At 44.7% G+C, this 22,153-nt stretch overlaps 1 protein-coding gene across 1 annotated transcript in view; it reads right to left on the minus strand.

Annotated features, from left to right (window-relative positions):
• Positions 1-14,884, minus strand: part of Psme4 (proteasome activator subunit 4) — a 159,730-nt gene extending 144,846 nt beyond the window's left edge. The window contains exon 1 of the mRNA XM_045137278.1: positions 14,670-14,884. Coding sequence (XP_044993213.1) covers positions 14,670-14,884 — 215 coding nt within the window. The remainder of the gene's footprint in view (positions 1-14,669) is intronic.
• Positions 14,885-22,153: the final 7,269 nt, after the last annotated feature.

Genomic DNA, 22,153 nt, shown 5'->3' on the forward strand with positions numbered 1-22,153 from the left:
GATTGAGAGCTGAAGGTGTGGAAGAATAAGGAGAGAGTGTTGAATTTATTTTGTCCCCAGTGTCTTAGCTAGAAGAATCTGGTGAGTAGGGCAAGCACAGCAGAGAGAAAACATTTGAATATGGGGCACTGAATATGGGGTACGTCTGCACAGTGACAGAAGTTATCTAAATCAGTAAGAATTTGGAAATCAAAAGTATCATTTTTCAAGCCGTATGGACCCATTGTTCAATTTATATTGAGGCCAGGCTGTGTTGCAATAGAAGATTAAACAGGGAAGTTGGATGAGATCTCAGGAGGGAGAAAAGGAAAGCAGCAGGGTTTTGGGCTTTTTTATGGCCTCAGCAGGCAGCGGCAGCAGTTGGCTGGGGGAAGCACAGATTAGAAGTGCAGGAGTGGGGGGAATGCATGGATCAGAGAGGTGGAAGGTGACGGAGTGTAGCTGTGGAAGCTTGGTGGGGAGGGGGAGGAAGGAGGAAATGGTTGGCCCCTCTCTAGGGTAGCTGAGGAAGTCTGGCAGAGGAGGAGGGGAGAAGGAGGAAAGGGGAAGACAGTGTCAGCTCTGAGGCAGAAAAAAGGCTTTTTATTGGGACCCAAGCTGCCAGGCTGGAGCTGTCTCACAGGAGTAACCAGTGTGACTCTGGATGGTTTGGGTTTTTAGCGAGGTTTATTTTTTTTTTCTTCTTCTTCTTCTTTGCGAGGAGAGACAAAAGGACAGAGGAATTCAGGAGATAAACTAATCAGGGGGAACAGGGACCAAGCTGAGGAGGTAATCAACCAGAGAAATCACAGGAGGAAACCAGGTTGTCTTAAGATAAGATTGCCAGAAAAACTATGATGAAGGCATTGTTAGGTCAGGGAGTAAGGGTTAGGCAATGTAAACATCTAAATTGCATCAATCAGTTTGCTGTAGTTCTCTTCCTTCATCTTGACTCCATTTCCATGCTCTTGTCCTACCTAACACTATCCTCCTGTATCCACCTCCCTGAACACTAGGATTACGGTCATATGCCACCAAGGCCCAATTTTATTAGATGCTGGGGATAGAATCCAGGGCCTTGAGAACACTTGGCAAGCATTCTACCAATTAAGCTACATCCTTAGCCCAAATAGTTCTTTGAAACACTTTACTGGGTATTACTTATGAGCTAGGCATGACACCAATCAATATAAACATAATATTGAATAACAAGGGAGATGGATCAGTTGGTAAAGTGCTTGCCTCACAAGCTTATGGACCTGAGTTTGACTCCTTCTAAAGAAAAATGTCATGTGTAATGGTACACACCTGTAATCCCTGTGCTAGGAAGGAAATAATTGTGACTGCATAGAGAAAATCTGCACAAAGCATTCCCTAAACTAGCCAGGATATATAAATTACAACCATTTTGTTCCATGCTCCTGTGAGACAAAATATAACCATTTAAAAAAAGGCCCAGGCCTGACACAGAGAACTAGCCAGCCAATGTGCTGACCTTTTGCTTCTGTAAACTTTGCTTGCTTAATTGCTGCCTCCCCCCACTAAAGTTTCTGAGGAATCTCCACTTCAAGGACATTGCAGAAACACTCCACTGCATGGGGGGCCTCCGACCACCTATTAGATAAGAAACTGAGGAATCTCCACTTCAAGGACAATGGAGATGACTTCATCTGCCTGGAGTGCCCCTAGCTCCTGCCCCTAACTTTGCCCACTGAAACCCCAAGCCAATCAGAACTGTTTAAATCAACCAATCATGTATCTATCCCCTACTTCTTTGTTCAAGTTCCTATATGAACCCCTTCCCCAAAGGAAAGGGGCTCTCTCCCTCACTACCGCTGTGCCGGACTGTGGGGATGGAGCCCAGGCCTAGGCTTGCAATAAAGAATAAAGAAGACTCCTGAGTGTCTGGGGGACTTCGCTCCTGGTCAGGGGTCTTGGCACAACATCCTGGGGCTCGTCCAGGATCCCCAGAGACTCCAACGAACCTGAGGCCCCAAAGGTTTCTTCTCCTACTGGTCGGTACGTTTTCCACTTGAGCGCTCTCTTTTTCCTTTCACTCTGTAGCTAGCCGCATCTGTTTTCTGATCAGGTCAAAAGTCCTGGTGGACGCGCCTGGACAGACCGGGAGGAAACAGGAGACGTCCTGCCCCCTCATCTGAGTGGGGGCTCTGTCCTCTGGGACAGAGCAAACCTGCTAATCTGAGTGGGGGCTTTGTCCCTGACAGAGCAAATCTGCTGGGGAGACCTGCTCCCATCTGTACCATGTTTGGCATTATTGAGCTGTCCCCTAAGGACTCAGACTCTTCTGGCCACCATGGATCTGAATCTGTAGCACTCATGTCTTTTTTTTTTTTGGTGGGGGGGAGCCCTGTGTGTCTATAATACTTGTGTGTCTTGTTATTGCCCTAACCCTACGGACCTTCCTCCCCTGACTCAATAACATGGGACAGATTCCTTCCCTTTAGGACACCCTAATCAAATCCCTTATATTGCGACCTGGAGGAACGTGATAGAAGAGCCTCTCCCCTGGGTGAAGTCTTTCCTCCCTTCCTCGCTCCCTCTTTTACAGGTGCTGGCAGTTATACCCAAAAGAGACACCAAGTCCACTGCTGAAGCTTCAGCACCAATTCTTACAGGGAGCACTAATGAGATGGACAGAATGGGTGAGTGCTCTCCCAGAGGGACTGGGAGACATCGGCCCATGCAGCCTTGTCTCCATGTTTTGAGGGCTGGCAGGTTTCTCTTTCTCCTCCTTTATATTCAGTTTGCGCCATCGCGTGGGAACAGACATGACGAACTGGCAACTGATGTCTCTTGGCCGAGGCCACTCTTCGGTATTGACTGAAGGCCAGCCGTCCTCTGCCTGGACCCCAACAGCCTGTTGGGTGTTGGCAAAAACCCTCTATCTATTTCTCTCTGACACAAAAAACCCAGTAACACAACATCCTCCTAAAAGCCTGTAGGGCAGGTCGCCGGCCTCTTAAACTTGTGGACAGGCTCATGCCCGGAGCTCTGGGGAATCCCCCGGGTGCTGATCAGCCCTCAGGAACACTGCCCTCCGGTCTTGGTGTTTCTAATCTTTTTCTGTCATGGGTAACATTGCCTCCCATCAAAATATAAATATCTTAGATTCATGGAATAAGAGCTCTTCTGAAAGGGGAATTAGCTCTCCCAGAGGGAGGCAGGCTTCTTTTGGGAAGAAGTCGTCCAGGTCATTTCTGGATTTCTGGGCATCCATGTGGACCCTCATAGCTTATTCTGGCTAGGAAATGAAAAGTTCAGGAAGGAAATTTCCCCTCACTCCCTTTAAGCAGCAAAACTACAAGCCAGTTTTCAAGCGCTCCAAAGTGGCTTGGGTCAGAGTCAGATGGCAGACAGACAGTGGCCCCTCTGCCCATGCAGGTGCCATGTCTCCGCCTCCTCCCCCAGCGGGCCCACTCCTTCAGCAGCCTCCCAGTGGGCCACCTTCTTCAGAGGCCTCCTGGCAGTCCTGGAGCCCCCCCTTTCCCCTTCAGGTAGTCAGAATCCTTGGCCCCCAGCAACTGTCTTGGCCATTGCCTCCACGAGTACTAGACCGGAACCCTGGGAGTGCCGGGAGTAGGGCAGGGCTGATCTAAGGTGACACAAGCCCCGCCCAGCCACAACAGCGCACCAAACAGCGGCAAGAAAAAAAGTCACATTTAACTGCAGCCTATAAAGAACTAAAGTTTTACGTAAAAAAAAAAAAGCGTCAACTTTGTTACACGATATCATGAATATAATTACTGAATTTATGTTCTAGGTCAACTTCAACTTTCATAGAGGAGTATTAAAAACAACAGAATTCTCTCTAAAGTGGTAATTTAACAGGTATTTTTTTTAAAAATTGTAATGTACTTAAAAGGAGGAGGCAACAGACCTGATTCTAGGCCAGCCTGCCTCAAGATAGCAACAATAGTTGCCTTAGTTTAATGTCTTATTGGTATTAATGACATAAAATTGTCTTTAGACTACTCACTTGTTAGTGAGTAATGAGATTAATTAATTTGGTGTAGTTTTTCATAATAGCCTTATCAGAAAGGTGGTTAATAATGGGATAAGATGAATTGACTGAAGGAACTGGGAAAAAAAAATTTTCAATGTTGGGACATAGATGCTCGTTAAAAATACCTTTTGAGTGGTACTTAGATAAAAATGTTAAAGTAGGTAAATAAAGATGTGCATATATAGGAAAGAATTTTCAGGCTAAACCTAAACACCATGCCTAAAGTTAGAGATTTTTCAACTGTTTACAGACTCTTAAGGATACTCTAAAAGTTTTATATAGGGACATAGTCTTAATCTAAATTCATCTTATATTAGACACAGGTGATGCCTATACTAGGTGGGTCACAAAGTTATAAGTACAGATGTAATTGGAGGTTTAACCAGGTTAAACATAGACAAGAGTCTATCACCTTGTGTTTTGCAAATGGGTAAATTTGCTATGTAAAAACAACTTCAGAATAGGATAGGAATGTCAGGATGCTTATCTCTCTGCTCTGTAATTTCATTTTGTTCTTGCTTTCCAACATACGCTACTTAAATTCATGAAAAGCTGGACTCTGAAAAAAAACGGAGGGAACCCCATTTATCTCAGACCCCATGCAAATTTAAGCTATGTGTCCCCAGAGTCTGACTAGAGACAAAATGGCCAATTGTCTCTGAAAAAAAGAGTACAGCATATAACTGAGGTTCTCTTTAGTTCTTCTCTTTTAAACACCTAAAGTCACATCTGTTAAAGTTTCTCACTAGACAAAATGTTAAATAAGTAAAATGAGTCAAGGTATTGGATCAGCTTACAAACTCCTTACATAAGACAAGCATCAGGCTAATCTAATGTGTATATCAGGGTAAGGGCCCTTCACTGAAACATTTAATTGGATTAAATCTAATATTTACCTGATGCCAAGGTTTTAGTCAGTGGAGAAACTGAGTCTTATGATAAGGCCTCACTTATTAACAGGTCACTGATGCTAATTTGTTATGATTTAAGGGTTATAAAACTGGCTTTAAGACTCACTCAGTAAAATAAATTAGGTTCCTCTTTTCATCAAGGTTTTAACTATTCTTAAGATAAAGGCTCACATGGAAGTGATTAATTTCCAAAGGTGAAGTACTCATACCTAAAGACATTGTGACTTTAAAGATAGCTTCTTATTTATGCTAATTGTATTAAATGGTCATAACTAGGTTTAATCACTTAGGTTTAAGTGATTTAATTTCAGTAATGATAACCTTCATCTTCCTGGGATATGTTGGGACAGCGTGCTTACGCTTTATCAAATTTAAGTCATGGGTAAAACATAAAATTGTTTTATGTTAGTAAAAGTTTCTGTGGTACATAAAATCAATAGCTATCAAGTGTAAGCCAAAATCATGGGTTGTCAAATAATGTTTCTTTTTTTCTTTCAAAAAGATTTATCAAGGGTTCTATTAGAATTTAGATAGCAGGTCATGAGGCCACTGGAGATGATGAGTCACTTCTATACTGGCCCCCTGGTAAGTCACCTGTCTTCCTGAGCAGGGAGGATATGGAGACCCAAACAAAATTGGTGTACAGTCTGAAACAGGAGAGTCACCATTGAGGTACAATCAGTCCTCCAGACTTCCCAAAGAAGGGAAAACTACTTGGCCAGCATGGCCCTGACTCATCCTGACAGAAGACACCAGTAAGCTATGGGGCAACTCCTGTGTCCCTAAAGTCTCTTTGGAGAGCCATTAATGACCTCCAAAATTAATCCTTAATTAAATTTGGCTATCTACATGGTCTTAAACACTCAAGAGAGAAATGTATAGCCAAAGATAAAAAATACCTTACACATATAAATGGCCTATTATCCCAAGAGGGGAAGCAAACATTAAGACATATTTTCCCCATAGTTTTAATTCTATAATAAAAAAAAAAGATGTTCAAAGGGTTATTTTCAAACCTAAAATATGTAAATAATCTGGGACACTGGGTGTTGCCATCGCAGTGGGACACTGGAACCCTGTTGGAAGGGACCCTACACTGGAACAGACCCTAAGTCTTCATCCTGACCACACCTACCGCTGTAAAGGTGGATGGAATTGCCACTTGGATTCATCACACCCACCTACTAAAGAGGACTATATGTGGCCTTAGGAAAAAATGTTGTTTTTATATCAACCAATCAGGTATAGAGACTCAGTGGTGAAGATACGAAAGAATTTGGAAAAACAGAAAAAAAAAAAGCTGATAGGGGATGGTTTAAGTCATGGTTCAGTCATTCCCCATGGTTAACAACTCTGTTGTCTGCTTTAGCAGGGCCATTACTTTTATTTTTGTTGCTAATCACAATAGGACCTTACATTATTAATGGATTAGTTGCTTCTGTTAGGAAACACATTAATACAGTACAGCTTATGGTTTTAAGATTACAGTATATACCATTAGACTCTACTCAGTAACTCAATTGGGATCCAAGATTGGCTCCTCATGATACACAAAGAGGGGGAAATGTGAGACCAAATATAACCATTTTTTTTAAAAGGCCCAGGCCTGACTTAGATAGAGAACTAGCCAGCCAATGTGCTGACCTTTTGCTTCTGTAAACTTTGCTTGCTTAATTGCTGCCTCCCCCCACTAAAGTTTCTGAGGAATCTCCACTTCAAGGACATTGCAGAAACACTCCACTGCATGGGGGGCCTCCGACCACCTATTAGATAAGAAACTGAGGAATCTCCACTTCAAGGACAATGGAGATGACTTCATCTGCCTGGAGTGCCCCTAGCTCCTGCCCCCAACTTTGCCCACTGAAACCCCAAGCCAATCAGAACTGTTTAAATCAACCAATCATGTATCTATCCCCTACTTCTTTGTTCAAGTTCCTATATGAACCCCTTCCCCAAAGGAAAGGGGCTCTCTCCCTCACTACCGCTGTGCCGGACTGTGGGGATGGAGCCCAGTCCTAGGCTTGCAATAAAGAAACATGTTGCTTTGGCATTCGAGTGTCTCAGCTTCTGTGGTGGTTCTCTGGGTGACTCCTGAGTGACTGGAGGACTTGGCTCCTGGTCAGGGGTCTTGGCACAACACTCCTACAGGAAAGAGGTCTGACCCCTGGGGTTCACTGGGTGGCTAGCTTAACCTAAAGGGTGAGTTCCAGGCCAATGAATAATTCTGTTTCAAAGATCGACAGCATTTCTGAGGATGATATGATGTCCATAGTTTTCTTCTGGCTACACACACATATACATATGCACACAAATATACATTAGAAAAGAGTAATAAATGGTTGTGGTATATACTGCACAGAAAGGAAGACAGGTAATCATTTCAATTTGATGTTTAGAGTACCATCTGGCTACAATTAGTACTTTTTTTTTTTTTTTTTTTTTGGTTTTTCGAGGTAGGGTCTCACTGTACCCCAGGCTGACCTGAAATTCACTATGGAGTCTCAGGGTGGCCTTGAACTCATGGCAATCCTCCTACCTCTGCCTCCTGAGTGCTGGGATTAAAGGCGTGCGCCACCACGCCCGGCTTACAGTGAGTATTTTAATATGTACATGGTCAATTTGCCCACTTTCTTCTATTTCTCCTTCATGGCTAAAGAGGTGGCTCAGTGGATAAAAGGCACTTGCTTGAAAGGCCTGACAGCCAGTGCTTGATTCCCCTATACTCACATAAAGCCAGATGCACAAGGTGGTGCATGCATCTGGAGTTCATGTGCACTGGCTAGACACCCTGGCACAGCCATACACTTTCTTTACCTGATTCTTTCTCCCTCTCATACTCTCTCAAGTAAAAAAAAAAAAAAGAGGAAAAAGGGACAGGAGCAGGGAGTTGACGAAGCAAGGAAGGAAGGAATTGGGAAGGGTGATGGGAACACAAGTACCTAAGTGCAAACTCCAAATTTACCATGTAACTGCTAAGTCTGACCCCATTTAAACTTCATTTGTATCAAAGGATTAACTATCAACTTCACTGACAGGTCCTGAAAGCTAAACATTAAACTGAGTCCTACGCAACTGTTTCTGGTGCTGGACCTGGTACATTCAAGTAATTCCAGCTACTAGAGAAGCTAAGGACTACAAATTCAAGGCCTGCCTGGGCCACTTAATGAGACCATCCTTCAAAATATGAAGAAAAAGGAAGGCTGGGGATATAGCTTAGTGCTTGCTTAACATGTGTGAGGTTCTAGGTTCAATCAGATGGGAAGAAAGGAATAAGAGGAGCTGGACATACCGGAAAATGTACACAGTAGTGCATGCTCGTAATCCCATAAATTTGGGAGGTAGAATAAAGAGAATCAGGAGTTCAAGGTCAGCCTCAGCTCGATGAATGTGGGAGGGGAGGAGGAAAACAGTTTTCAGGTCAAAAACAACCCAACAAGAGGCTGGGGAGGTGGATCAGTGGCTAAAAGGGAAAGGTTGCAAAGTCTGCTGACTCAGGCTCTTCCCCAGCACCTACATAAAGCCAGATGGCAGAAAGTGGTGAATGTGTCTGGCATTTACAGAGACAAAAGATTCTGGAGGCTGCACGCACATGCGCACAGGCACACACACAAATTTAAAATTTTAAAAACAGCAGTCCAGGGCTAGAGAGATGGCTCAGCAGTTACGGCACTTGCCTACAAAGCCTAATGACCTGAGTTCAATTTCCTAGCACCCACAATTCCCTAGTACCCATATAAGGCCAGATGTACAAGGTGGCACATGCATCTGGAGCCTATTTAGAGTGGCTACAGGTTCAAGCCAGCCTGTTTCAAAAAGGAGGAGGGGAGCTGGGCGTGGTGGCACACACTTTTAATCCCAGCACTCAGGAGGCAGAGGTAGGAGGATCGCTGTGAGTTCAAGGCCACCCTGAAACTCCATAGTGAATTCCAGGTCAGCCTGGGCTAGAGTGAGACCCTACCTGGGGGAGGGGGGAGGAAGGAGGAGAGGGTAAAGATGGCTAGGGAGATGGCTCAGTGGGACACAAGCATGAGAACCTGAGCTTAGACCCCCAAGACCATGTAAAATGCAGGGCATGCTGGCAGGCAAGTGGACCCTGGAGCCTGTTGGACAGCTAGTGTAACCAAAGCAATAATCTCTGGGTTCAGTGAGACACGTTCTGTCTCAAAAAGAAGGCAGAGGGGGCTGGAGAGATGGATTAGTGGTTAAGGCACTTGCCTGCAAAGCCTAAGGATCCAGATTCAATTCCCTAGAACCCACATAAGCCAGAGGCACATGATTGGCCCTTTCATCTGGAATTTGCAGTGGCTAGAGGCCCTGGCACACCCATTCCCTCTCTCTCTTCTTGCTCAAATAAATAAATAAGTAAATAAATAAATATAGTTTAAAAGGGCTGGAGGGATGGCTAAGTGGTTAAAGCATTTGCCTGCAAAGCCAAAGTACCCAGGTTCGATTCCCCAGGACCCATGTTAGCCAGATGCCCAAGGGGGCACACATGTCTGGACTTCATTTTCAGTGGCTGGAGGCCCTGGCACACCAATTCTCTCTTTCTCTGTCAAATAAATAAATAAAAATAAATATTAAAATAGTTTGTTAAAAGTAAGGTCTAGCCGGGCGTGGTGGCGCACACCTTTAATCCTAGCACTCGGGAGGCAGAGGTAGGAGGATCGCCATGAGTTCAAGGCCACCCTGAGACTACAGAGTTAATTCCAGGTCAGCCTGGACCAGAGTGAGACCCTACCTCGAAAAACAAAAAAAAAAAAAAAAAAAAAGTAAGGTCTAGGTCTGGGGAAATGGCTGAGAATTTAAGATACTAGCCTGCAAAGCCTAATGACCTGAGTAGTTCAATTCCCCAGTACACACACGTAAAGCCAAGATGTACAAGGTGGCACATGTGTCTGGAGTTCATCTGCAGGTGCAGGAGGCCCTGGTATCCCCATTTTTTCAGTCTATTTCTTCTTCTCTACTTGCAAATAGATAAAATATGAAACATAAGAATAAAGTGTGTGATTAAGAACAGTGTGATTGAAGAAGTCACCATTAACCTGTAGCTTCCAAACATGCAGCCCTCCCAGCCCCCCCCCCACACACACACGAGAAAACCTCAGTTGTGGCCCATGGATCAAAACCTACCACACACATATGTAAAAAAAAACAAGCAGGACGTGGTGGCAGGCACGCCTTTAATCCCATTCAGGAGGCAGAGGTAAGAAGAGGATCGCCATGAGCTTGATTGAGGCCACCCTAAGACTACAGTGAATTACAGGTCAGCTTGGGCTAGTGTGAAAGCCTACCTCAAGAAAAAAAAAAAGAAGGCAAAATGTATCAATGTTTCTAGTTTACTCAAAACAAAAACCTCCTAAAACAAAAGTGAGGTTTCAAGAGAATTCTTGTGCTAAGTGTATGGCTATGTAGAATGCTTATATAGCACACCAAAAACCCTATTTCATTGTAAACACAGCCAAAAAAAAAAGTAATAATAAATTAAAAATTTTTTAAAAAACCAAAATTTTTAGATTGCCATGCAGGACATGGTGGCTCCTGCTCATCATCTCAGCACTGGGCCGGGGGCACTGAACAGGATGATTGCTATTTGAAAGCAGTTTTAGGTGACAGAATGACACATAGTTTCAAAAATATAAAAACAAAGTTTCTAAGTCATTCTAGGATCTGTTACAAGGTAAAGTTTCTCCTGCCATACACAATAGGGAATTCCTGTTAGGTTTACAAAATATTTGCATTTTAGAGGCATAAGAGAGATCCCTGCTCAGTGAGTAAAAAGCTCCATGAGAGCTCAATTCCCTAACAAAGTCAAAGCCACTCCTGCTGATGTCACTATCAAAATATAGTAGTATAACCTAAATTAAGTAACACTAAATACTTCACCATTACAAATTACGAAAGATGTATTTTAAAAAAATCAGGAGCTGAAGGCTGGAGAGATGGCTTAGAGGTTAAAGGTGTTTGCTTGCAAGTCCTGACAGCCCAAGTTTGATTCCTTAATACCCATGTAAAGCCAGATGCAAAGTGGCACATACATCTGGAGTTTGTCTGCAGGGGCAACATGCCCTGGCATGTCCACACTCACTTTCCCTGTTTTTCTCTCTCTCCCTTCCCTTGCAAATAAGTAATAATAATAATAATAATAATAATAATAATAATAATAATAAAATCAGGGGCTGGGGGATGTAGCACAATAATAAAATGTTTGACTACTGGTGTGTGTGTATAAAGCCCTGCTTTCAATCTCCAGCACTACAAAGGAAAAAAGGAGAAAAAAAAAGAAACTTTAGGTAAAACACCCCAAATGCTCATTCCCTTCAAAGCTTTGGTTAATTAATAAATTCTTTGGAACCCAGTACAAAAATGTACCTTATCTGTGATTCACTTTAATTCTGAATGTAAAATTAACAATTCCTTACATTTGCATACACCATCTGCTGCAAGAATAGAGCCTGGGATGGTAACGATGAACCTCAAAAGAGCTCACAGTAGAGCTGAGGAGATTGCTTAGTGGATAAAAACCTTGACCTGCAAGTATGAAGACCTGAGTTTGGATCCCCAGAACCCATGTAAAGCCAGCCATAGTCAAGTGGTCTGCAATTCAGTGTTTCTATGGTGAGATGAGAGGGAGAGGCAAGAGGAGACAGAGAAGGGTCAGCGAGCTTGGTGTAGGGGGTGGAGAACAGGATATCCTACTTCAAACAAGGTGGAAGGTGACTGTCAGTCTCAGAGATCCTCCACCTCCCAACTAGCCCCACAATTAAAGTTTTCCTTCAAAAGGCCTTCCTCTCTCTTGCTTCGGACAACCTGATTCTTTGAGCCTGCAACCCTATAAGCCATTCCCACAGACTTAAAAGCCTTGCCATTAGCCTCTCTCTATCCTGAGTCTCAACCCTCACCACAGGTGCCTGTAGCCTGTGCACCAGCAGCCATGTGCTACAACCAGTGATGGGGCATTATATACCTGTGGACTCCCATCCCCAGCTTTCCTAATTCCTTTCCTTATCTCTTAAGCTGTGCACCACATGCAAACACATAAACACATTCTTTAAAAAAGGGTTAAAGATGGACATGTTGGCGCATACCTTTAATCTCAACCCTCAAGAGGCAGGGGTAGGAGGATCTCTGTGTGTTGAGGTCAGCTTAGGATGGAGTGAAACCCTGCCTCAAAAAAACAAGCAAACAATGCTGGGTGTGATGGTGCAGGAAGGCGAAGATCTGAGGATCACTGTGAGTTAAGAGGCCAGCCTGGGCTAGACCTTGAAAACACACACACACACACACACACACACACACACACACACACGGGGTGAGGGACGCAAACAAATAAGAAGACTTAAAAAAAAAAAGGCATCAAAAGAAATGCTAAACATAGACCAAGAGGGAAGTAGCCAATCTCAAGACTCTAAATGGGAATATTTATAGTATATGTTGCTTCAATACTCCAATGGAAACCTAAACAAATGAAGGGGCCTCTTGTTATTGACGATGTTTACTTGTTGCTTTTATTACTATCTTGGTTTGCTGTTTATACAAATTGAGTCTGAGCCACATGTGGTAGTGCACTATTAATCCCAGCTTTGGGAATCCCCTCTTTAATACTTTATACCTTATATATAACAGAACACATATGATTAAAATCGGATGTATCGTAGGAAGGGGCATATGCAATACAAAAAGGTTAATCAAAACCTGTCAATCTTCCTTGGGATGACTCATAAGGTATTATAGTGCTAGAAAGAAGTGACTGGAGTACTGAATAACATCTTGATCACACTTTCCAAGGCTCAGGGTCTAATGTGGAAGAGGTGGTGGAAAAAATGTTTGTAAGAGCCAAAGGAAGGGTAGGACTCCTTACAACGTGCTCCCTCCAGACATAAAATGGCCTGCATATCCATGACCTCATAGTGCCTGACACTACCTACACAAGACCATCATAAGAGGAGGAAAAGACCATGACATCAAAATAAAAGAGAGACTGATTGAGATGGAGAGGGGATATGATGGAGAATGGAATTTCAAAGGGGAAAGTGGGGGGGGGGCATTACCATGGTATATATTTTTTATAATCATGGAAAATGTTAATAAAAATTGAGGAAAAAAAGAAAATAAATAAATTTTAAAAAAAACTGTCAATCTTGAGAGGCAAATGTAGGGGGATTGCCAGTTTCCCAGTACTTTCCTCTTGCTCCAATATTAAATTCTATTTCTTGACAGCACTTCTTACTGGTTATTTACATAAAAATACTTTGGATTCACATATATAAAGCCATCTAACTGCATCACTGTCTCTTCACTGTATTTTTTAGCCCTTTCTAGGTAAGAATTACTTTTATTTAATGAGCCAAACCAATATCAAAATTCCTAATGCTGCCCGGAGTGGTGGCGCACGCCTTTAATCCCAGCACTCGGGAGGCAGAGGTAGGAAGATTGCCATGAGTTCGAGGCCACTCTGAGACTCCATAGTGAATTCCAGGTCAGCCTGGGCTAGAGTGAGACCCTACCTCGAAAAATCAAAAAAAAAAAAAAATTCCTAATGCTAATTTACCAAACTCATTAACAATAAATACTTCAGCAAAGTATTTAAGTATTCCTTTGTAAATTCTATATTCATAAATCCAAACCAGATATGCCTTCACACACTGACGTACAAAAATATTGTACATATAACAGAAATTGTTTTTCTCTCTCTCCCCAATCAGTATTCTCTGGCAAGTCAATCCAATGATTTAAATAGACTTGCCTGAAGTAACACTGTAACTGTTGTTACTGAGCTGCTACCCAAGGAGGATCACATGAAAAAGCATTCGGATTTTAGTCATATATAAAATACTCTTGTTTCGACTAAAAGTGGTTCTTTTCTGTTGTGTTCTTTTTTGGTTATGGTTATCTTATCGACATGCTCCCTTTCTCCATTTCCTATGGATTCTGACACCACAAAGTTCTTTACACTCTACTCCAAGGGGCTGTTATGATCACTCTCTGAAAAGTACCAATTAAGTATCTTCGTCTTACATCTTTTTCATTAAAAGGCAATTTCCATGCACTCGGTAACAGGGTATGAGAAATCTGTCAGGGGCTGCCTTATGATTAGCACAAAAGAATGATCCTGTGAGGAAACACAGAGAAGACGACTGCATTACCAGCTCCTGAGTCATCCTTAAGTTCACTCAGCAAACTTGGTAAACACCAGTGACATTTCCTATGGAAGCACATGCAATGTCACCACGTTTCATGTCGGCAACAGCCGAGAAGCAAAATGCCTTTCTAAAGACGTCTGACACGGTGCAGAGGAGTACAGGGCGAGCACTGCTTTGACTTCCCGCCGCCGACGCGCCTCCCAGCCCCGGTGAACCGGAGCGCGCAGCTCCCCGGCACAGAGCTCCGGAGGCCGGCCGCGCTCACGAGAGCACCGGCGACCCCGCGTCCCGGACACCGAGCCGGCGCCCCGACGGCGCTCCCCGCGGCCCGCCTTCCTCAGCATTGTCCACGTCAGCGCGCGGCCGGCGCCGCCCCGCCCGGCCCGGCCTCTCGGCGCCGCCCCCGGCCCGCCCCGCCCGGCCCGGCCTCTCGGCGCCGCCCCCGGCCCGCCCCGCCCGGCCCGGCCTCTCGGCGCCGCCCCCGGCCCGCCCCGCCCCGGCCTCCCGGCGCCGCCCCCGGCCCGCCCCGCCCCGGCCTCCCGGCGCCGCCCCCGGCCCGCCCCGGCCTCCCGGGCGCCGCCCGGCGGCACGCGGACCGGGCGGCCGCTCGCTTACGTGGAGAGCTTCCGGGTCCAGAAGAGGCTCCCGGGCCACAGCTCCCGCAGCTGCACGGCGCGGCCCAGGTTGCTCTTGATCTGGGCCAGCTGCAGGTCGGACTCGGCGTCCAGCCGCTCGGCGTAGGGCAGCAGCTTGTTGTACACGATCTCCTTCTGCGGCACGAAGCCCCGCGGGCCCGGGCCGCGCCGCCCGCCGGGCTCGGGCGGCTCCATGAGCGCAGGGGCGTCCCCGGGCCGCTGCAGGCCCCGCCGCCTCCGCCTCGTCGTCGCCCCGCCGCGGCCGCTCGGCTCCCAGCGCCCAGGCCGGCGCGCTGCGTGGAGCTCGCGGCGCCCCGATCGTTGACGGCGCCAGCGGCCGCCCTCCGCCCGCCCGCACCGGCTCGGCGGGTGACACTGCAGCCCGCGCGAGGTTCCGGCGGCGCCGAGTCACTTCCGGGGCGGGGCGGGGCGGGGAGAGGAGGGGCCTGGGGGAAGAGAGGGGGAGGAGGGGTGGGAGGAGAGCCCGAGAAACGGAGGGGAGGGGCGGGGAGGGGAGGGGCGGGGAGGAGAGCAGGAGAAACGGGGGAGGAGGAGAGGAGGTGGTGGTTTGATTCAGGTGTCCAGCATAAACGTAGGTGTTCTGCATGCTAGGTACCCAGCTGATGGATATTTGGGAATTCGTGCCTCCTAGAGGGAGTGTATTGTTGGGGGCGGGCTTGTGGGTGTTTCCCCTTACCAGTGTTTGGCACACTCTCCTGTGCCATGGTCCACCTTATGTTGGCCAGGGGGTGATGTCCACCCTCTGTTCATGCCATCACTTTCCCTTGTCATCATGGAGCTTCCCCTCCGGCCCCTAAGCCAAAATATATCTCCTTTTTCCCAGAAGTTGCTCTTGGTTGGGTGATTTCTCCAGCAGTGTGAACCAGACTGCAACAGGTGGGGAGGACAGCAAAAAGGAGGGGAGGGAAGAAGGAAGGGAAGGAGGAGAGGAGTGGAGGAGGAGGTGAAAGGAGGGGCCTGGAGGAGGACGGTGGAGGGGAGGAGGAGAGGAAGGGAGGGGAGGGGGGCCTCATGGAAAAGAGGAGAGTAGGGTGGGAGAGGAGGTGGGTGGGGAGGAGGAGAAGGGAAGAAGGTGGGAAGGGGGAGGGGAAGAGAGGAGGGGCCTCAAGGAGGAGAGGAGGGAGGGGTGGAGGGGCCTGCAGGAGGGGAGGGTGTTTTTCCTACTCTTTTGTTTTTCCTGTTTTGCTGGTTTTTCTGGTTTTCTGATTGTGCATGCTTTTCTGGGTCCTAGAGGGAACCTGGGTGCTACATTAATTCCCCTGGATGAGGGATCAAAGGGCTGTGCTAGACCCTGTCTGCCTCCATTCCAGAGGTCTGTTTCCGGTTCAGTTTTGATTTGACAGCACATCTATTTCTGGTTCAGTTTCTGTTTGGCAGCCAGGTCTGTTTCTGGTTCAGTTTTGGTATGGCAGCTGCTTGGCACTGTCAGGAGAGCCATTATTGCTAGCATGTTTGTGTTTGGTGTTGTGTTCCTTAGTCTTGTACTTGTTTTTGAAGATATGGCTCAAAATCATTCTGTTGAAAACTCTCCTTTAAAATTGGTTAAAAAGCACTTTAAAGAGCTTCAGAAAAAGAAAATAAAAAGATAAACAGTAAAATGAGCTAGGCCTCTTATCCTAGCTACTTGAGAAGCTGAGATAGGAGGATCTCCAATTCAAGGTTCCAATGTGATAGCCAGACTCCACACTTTTAAACCATGTGACTTTTAAATTGCTTGATTAAAAATAAGTACATAATTTTAGTTTGAACTGTGCCTGGTATCTCCTCTTTTGTTTGGGCTTTAAACAAATAAGGCATTGTTTATAGACAACTTTTGGTTTATTTATTAATCCAAATAGTCCAACAGGTCTCTCCTAAAGTTTTCGTTGACATTTGATTTATTTCAAGGTTTTTGGTTTTTGTCCTTAAAAGATTTAACTAAAGCCTATGGCAAGCTAAAATTTTATGTAAACAAAGACATACTTTGTTACATGATCTCAGAAATATAATTGCTGAGTTTATGTTTTATGTCAACTTCAACTTACATAGAGGATTATTAGAAACAACAAAATTCTCTCTGAGGTGCTAACTAATAATTTGCCAGGTATTTTAATAGATTGTAATGTACTATTACTTAAAAGGGGGAGGCAGCTGGCCTGAGTTCTAGGCCAGCCTGCCCTAGTTACTCCTAATAAAAGCATTTCTAATGTTAGATGTATTGATAAAGATTATCTCCAAAATGGTTGTCATGTTTTTCCTGTATTCATAGAAAGTATATTTCATGGAGTTTATTAATATGAGCTATCTCAAATCAATGGGTTATATAAAATCAGAAGGTATATATACTGGTATTATAAAGCAAGTCTGGTTGCCAGGTCGAGAATTTTTGGTTACCTAAATACTAAGGAAGGCTTTTTCTCTACAAATTTCCAATAGTAAAATGGTTAATTCTTTGAAACCAGACTACTTGTTTCTTTTCAGTGGGTAATAAGAGTTGGTGTAGTTTTTCTTAATAGTCTTATAAGAAACATGGTTAATTATGGGTTGAAATGAGATAATTAAAGGAACTGGGAAGGTATTTTTCAATGTTGGATGTAGAATGCTTGTTAAAAATGCTTTTTGAATGGAACTTAGATAAGAATGTCAGAGTATATGGATGAAGATGTGCAAATGTAGAAAGGATGTATGAGATCTAAAAAGACCCACTTTTGCCTAAAACTAATTTCCTTTTAGAAGGAACAGAAAACTAATTTTCAGGCTAAACCTAAACACTATGCCTAAAGTTAAAGATTTTTCAACTGTTTATAGACTTTTAAGGATGTGCTAAAAGTTTTATACAGGGACATAGGCTCATTGTAAATTCAGCTTACATTAGACACAGGTGATATCGTATACTATGTGGACCACAAAATCATAAACACAGACGTAATTCATATTCTTTGGAGGTCTAACCAGTTTAGACATAGACAAGGCCCTATCACACTGTTTATTACAAGTGGGTAAAATAAATTTCCTAGGTAAAAACAACCTCAGCATACTACAAGGAATGCCAGGATGCTTAGCTGTCTGCTCTGTCATTTCCTTTTGCTCTTGCTTACTGCTATATGCTATTTAAAGTCCTGGCACGCTGGAAAAAGGGATGATGCCCCCTTTATCTCAGACCCCATGCAAGTTTAAGCCACATGTCCCCCTGACCCTGTCCAGAGACAAAATGACCAATTGTCTCTGACAAGGAAAAGGGAATGACAAATGTCATATAACTTTGTTTCTCTTTATAGTTACCTAAAATGTATATCAGCATATAAACAGATGGTTAAAAAAAAAAAAAAGGCATCAAGTAAATGATGGCTGAATAGTTAAGGTACTTATCTGGGAAGCCTAAAACGTAGGTTTGATTCCCCAGCACCCCTATTCTTATTGCTGAGCCTAAATCTGATATAAAGCAGGTTCTCTGATATCCCTTCTCGAGACAGTCTTCTATACCCATCAGCCCACATGGGAGGACTGTCAGCAACTCTTGCAGACCCCACACCACAGAGAAACATGAAAAGAATCTGAAGGGAAGCCAAGAAACTAGTGTTGGGAGCTGACAGCTGCCTCACAGAGAACTCTAATGTTATTGACAATGTTTGCCCTTCCACATGACTGGACTGGGATCCCAACACTACTGAAGGTAAGGTTCCCCTTAACCTCTTTCGCTGTACTCTGATGGGTGGTCTGTAGGCAGCCGCTAGCTAAGCATCCTACAAATTTGTCTAAGGTGTGTGAAGTAACCCAAGGGCCCACAAAATCCCCTGCTGCTTTCCTAGAAAGGCTGCAGGAAGCATATAAGACATAACTCCCCTTCCATAGATCCTGAGGCCCCTGAGAATAGGTGAGCTATTAACATTGCCTTTGTAACTCAGTCCACACCAGATATTAGGAGATTCAGAAAATAGAAGGCTTTGAAGGTAAACTTCTTTCAGAGTTAATAGAGATTGCTGCCAGGGTATATAAGAAGATAACAGGATAAGAAAATGGCTAAGGTTATGGTGGCTACCTTCCAGAAGGCACAAGGCCCCAAGAGACAGTCTTTATACCTTGATCAGTATGATTCCACCTGAAGGCAAGTATATACTGTGCTGGACCTAAAAGATGCTTTCTTTAGTATCTCACTGGCAAAGGGAAGTCAACCCATTTTTTGCCTTTCAATGGACAGACCTGAAATAAGACACCAATGGGCAATTAATCTAGACTAGGCTTCCACGGGGACTTAAAAATTGCCCCACCCTCTTTGATGAGGCTCTTCATAGAGACTTGCAGCCTTTTTGCAAGGAAACACCTGGGGCAACTCTTCTACAATATGTAGATGACCTCCTCCAAGATGCAAAAATGGACGAGGAATGCCTCTCTGCCACAGATCATCTCCTAGACAATTTATAACATCTGAGCTATCGTGTATCAGCCAGGAAGGCTAACTGTGTGTAAGTAAGGCAATCTACTTGGAATATGAACTCCAAGAAGTTAAGAGTATGCTGTCAGCCTCTAGGATTCAAGCCATCACTCAAATCCCCACTAAGAGACAGATTGAGAATTCTTAGGAGCTGTAGGGTAGTGCAGAAGTTGGATCCCAAGGTTTGCTGAATTAGCTAAACATCTATATGAGGCCACAAGAGAACAAAAAAAATTTTTTTTAATTGGACTAAAAATGAGAGGCAAGAATTCCAAGGATTAAATTCATCTCTGACATCAGTCCCTGCCCTGGTGCTTCCAGACTTAACCAAACCCTTCTACTTGTACATGGATGAAAAAGAGGTGGGGGGACAGCCAGGAGCATCCTTACTCAAAGACTGGGGCCATGACATTGCCCAGTGGCCTACTTGTCTAAGGAGCTAGACCCAATAGCTGCTGATTGGCCCTCTTGTCCCCTGCTATTGCAGGTGCTGCTATTCTGACAAAGTCTGCTGACAAAAAAACCTTGGGCCAGACTTTATCAACTATGGCCCCATATTGATAAAGACTCTTATGAAAAGCCCTTAGGGGTCTGGAGAGATTGCTTAGTGGTTAAGGCATTTGCCTGCAAAGCTAAAGGTTCAACTCTACAGGACCCACATAAGCCAGATGATGCACAAGGGAGTGCATGCATCTGGAGTTCATTTGCAGTGGCTGGAGGCTCTGGTGCACCCATTCTCTCTCTCCCTCTTTCTCTCTCAAATAATAATAATAAAAAAGCCCCCCAGATAATGGTGCTCCAACTCCCACATAACCCACTATTAGGCCTTGCTCTTAGATCAACCAAGGATACAGTTTCGCCAAACAGGCTTTGTACCCAGCCTCCCTGCTGTCAGAAACTGAGGCACCAACGCCTCTGCCTGACTGCCTAGTGATCTCCTCTGCCTTCTCCAGACTCCACCCGGATGTGACAGATGTGGCTTGGCCAGACCCTAATCTGGTGATGTATTATGATGGCAGCTGCTTTTTTGTTGATGGAATCAAGTATGCAGGGGCTGCTGTGGTGACTTTGGAAGAAACTCTGTGAGCTGAGGCCCTACCTTGGGGTACATCAGCTCAGAAAGCTAAACTGATAGCACTGACCAAAGCTCTGATATTGGGAAAAGACAAGACATTAAATATCTATCCAGACAGCCATTATGCCTTTGCCACAGCACATGTACATTTACTGGGAGTGAGGACTATTTACAGCAGAAGATAAAAGACATTAAAAATAAAAAATGAGGGCTGGAGGGATGGCTTAGCAGTTAAGACATTTGCGTGCAAAGCGAAAGGACCCAAGTTCAATTCCCCAGGACCCATGTTAGCCAGATGCACAAGGGGCACGTGGCTGGAAGTCCTGGCATGCCTATTCTCTCCCTCTCTCCCTCCCTCTCTCCCTCTCCCTCTCCCTCTCTCTCTCTCTCTCTCCCTCCCTCCCTCCCTCCCTCCCTCCCTCCCTCTGTCAAATAAATAAATATAAAATATTTTTTTAAAAATAAAAATGAAGCCAGGCCCGGTGACACACACCTTTAATCCCAGTACTCGGGAGGCACAGGTAGGAGGATCACTGTGAGTTCAAGGCCACCCTGAGACTGCATAGTGAATTCCAGGTCAGCCTGGGCTAGAGTGAGACCTACCTCAAAATAAATAAGTAAATAAATAAAAATAAAAAATGAAATTCTGGACCTATTGGCTGCCACTTGGGTGCCTGCTAAAGTGGCTATAGTCCATTGTCTGGGTCATCAGAAAGGGGAGACCACAGAAGAAAGAGGGAACAGACTGGCAGACCTAACAGCAAAAAGTGCTGCCACTCAGCATCCATCAGATGGTCTGGTCACCCTCTTCACATCTACTCTTCCTGAGTGATCAATATGCAGAACAGGACCTACAACTCACCTCTCATCTAATAAAGAAACAGACCCCACAAAGATAGTACCAACTGGAGAATGGATGACTGTTGCTGCCCCAAGTCCTGAGGCAGAGACTACCTAAAAAAACTACATGAAGGAATTCACTTAGGAAGCAACAAGCTAGCCGAGCTAGTAAGGAAAGAGTTTTTCTTCCCAGAAATCAATCGTCAAGGACATCACCACTCACTACGAGGCCTGCCAACAGACAAATGTCTCCTCTGGTAAGGTAGTGCCAATGGGGGTGAGAGAACAGAAGACAGAGTCAGGTAGATATTAGGAAGTTGATTTCACAGAGATAAAGCCAGATCAGTATAGATATAGATATTTACTCGTTTATGTTGATACCTTTTCAGGATGGGTAGAAACTTTACTAACCAAGTCTGAGACAGCCCAAATAGTGACTAAAAAATTGCTAGAGGAGATAATTCCCTGCTATGGGTGGTGCCTCAGGATAAGATCAGATAATGGGCCTGTCCTATGTCAAAAATCACTAGGGAATTGACTATGATGCTGGGGATTAATTGGAAATTACATCATCTCCAAAATTCAGGACAGGTAGAAAGGATCAATTAGACTTTGAAGAAGACTAACTAAATTAACCCTAGAGACCAGTGAAAGATAGGTGGGACTCCTTCCCTTCATCCTGTTAAGGGCCAGGTGTACCTCTTATGTAAAAGGAATTACTCCATTTAAAATTATGTATGGAAACTCCACCTATCCTGTCCGGATGGATCTTGAACACATAACTGACTTCACTAATGAAAGGCTTCTTTCTATCCAAGTCTCACAAAGACTCCAGCAGTTCATTGTTCCAGCAGTCAAGACAGCTCTTCAGGCACACCCTGTTTGCCCCATCCCGTTCAGCCTGGCTGAATTCAGCTCCAGAGACACCTTATTGGGACTTTAGAAGGGGCCCCACCAGATCATCCTAACCACTCCAACAGCCATGAAAGTGGAGGGGACAAAATAGAAGAGTATTAGACTCACTTTTTTTAATTCAGGCTCGTTTTTTATTGATTTTTTTTAATTTTTAAATTTTTTATTAACAACTTCCATGATTATAAAAAAATGCCCAATGGTG

Source organism: Jaculus jaculus, chromosome 18, assembly GCF_020740685.1.
Source record: "Jaculus jaculus isolate mJacJac1 chromosome 18, mJacJac1.mat.Y.cur, whole genome shotgun sequence".
Lineage (NCBI taxonomy): Eukaryota > Metazoa > Chordata > Mammalia > Rodentia > Dipodidae > Jaculus > Jaculus jaculus.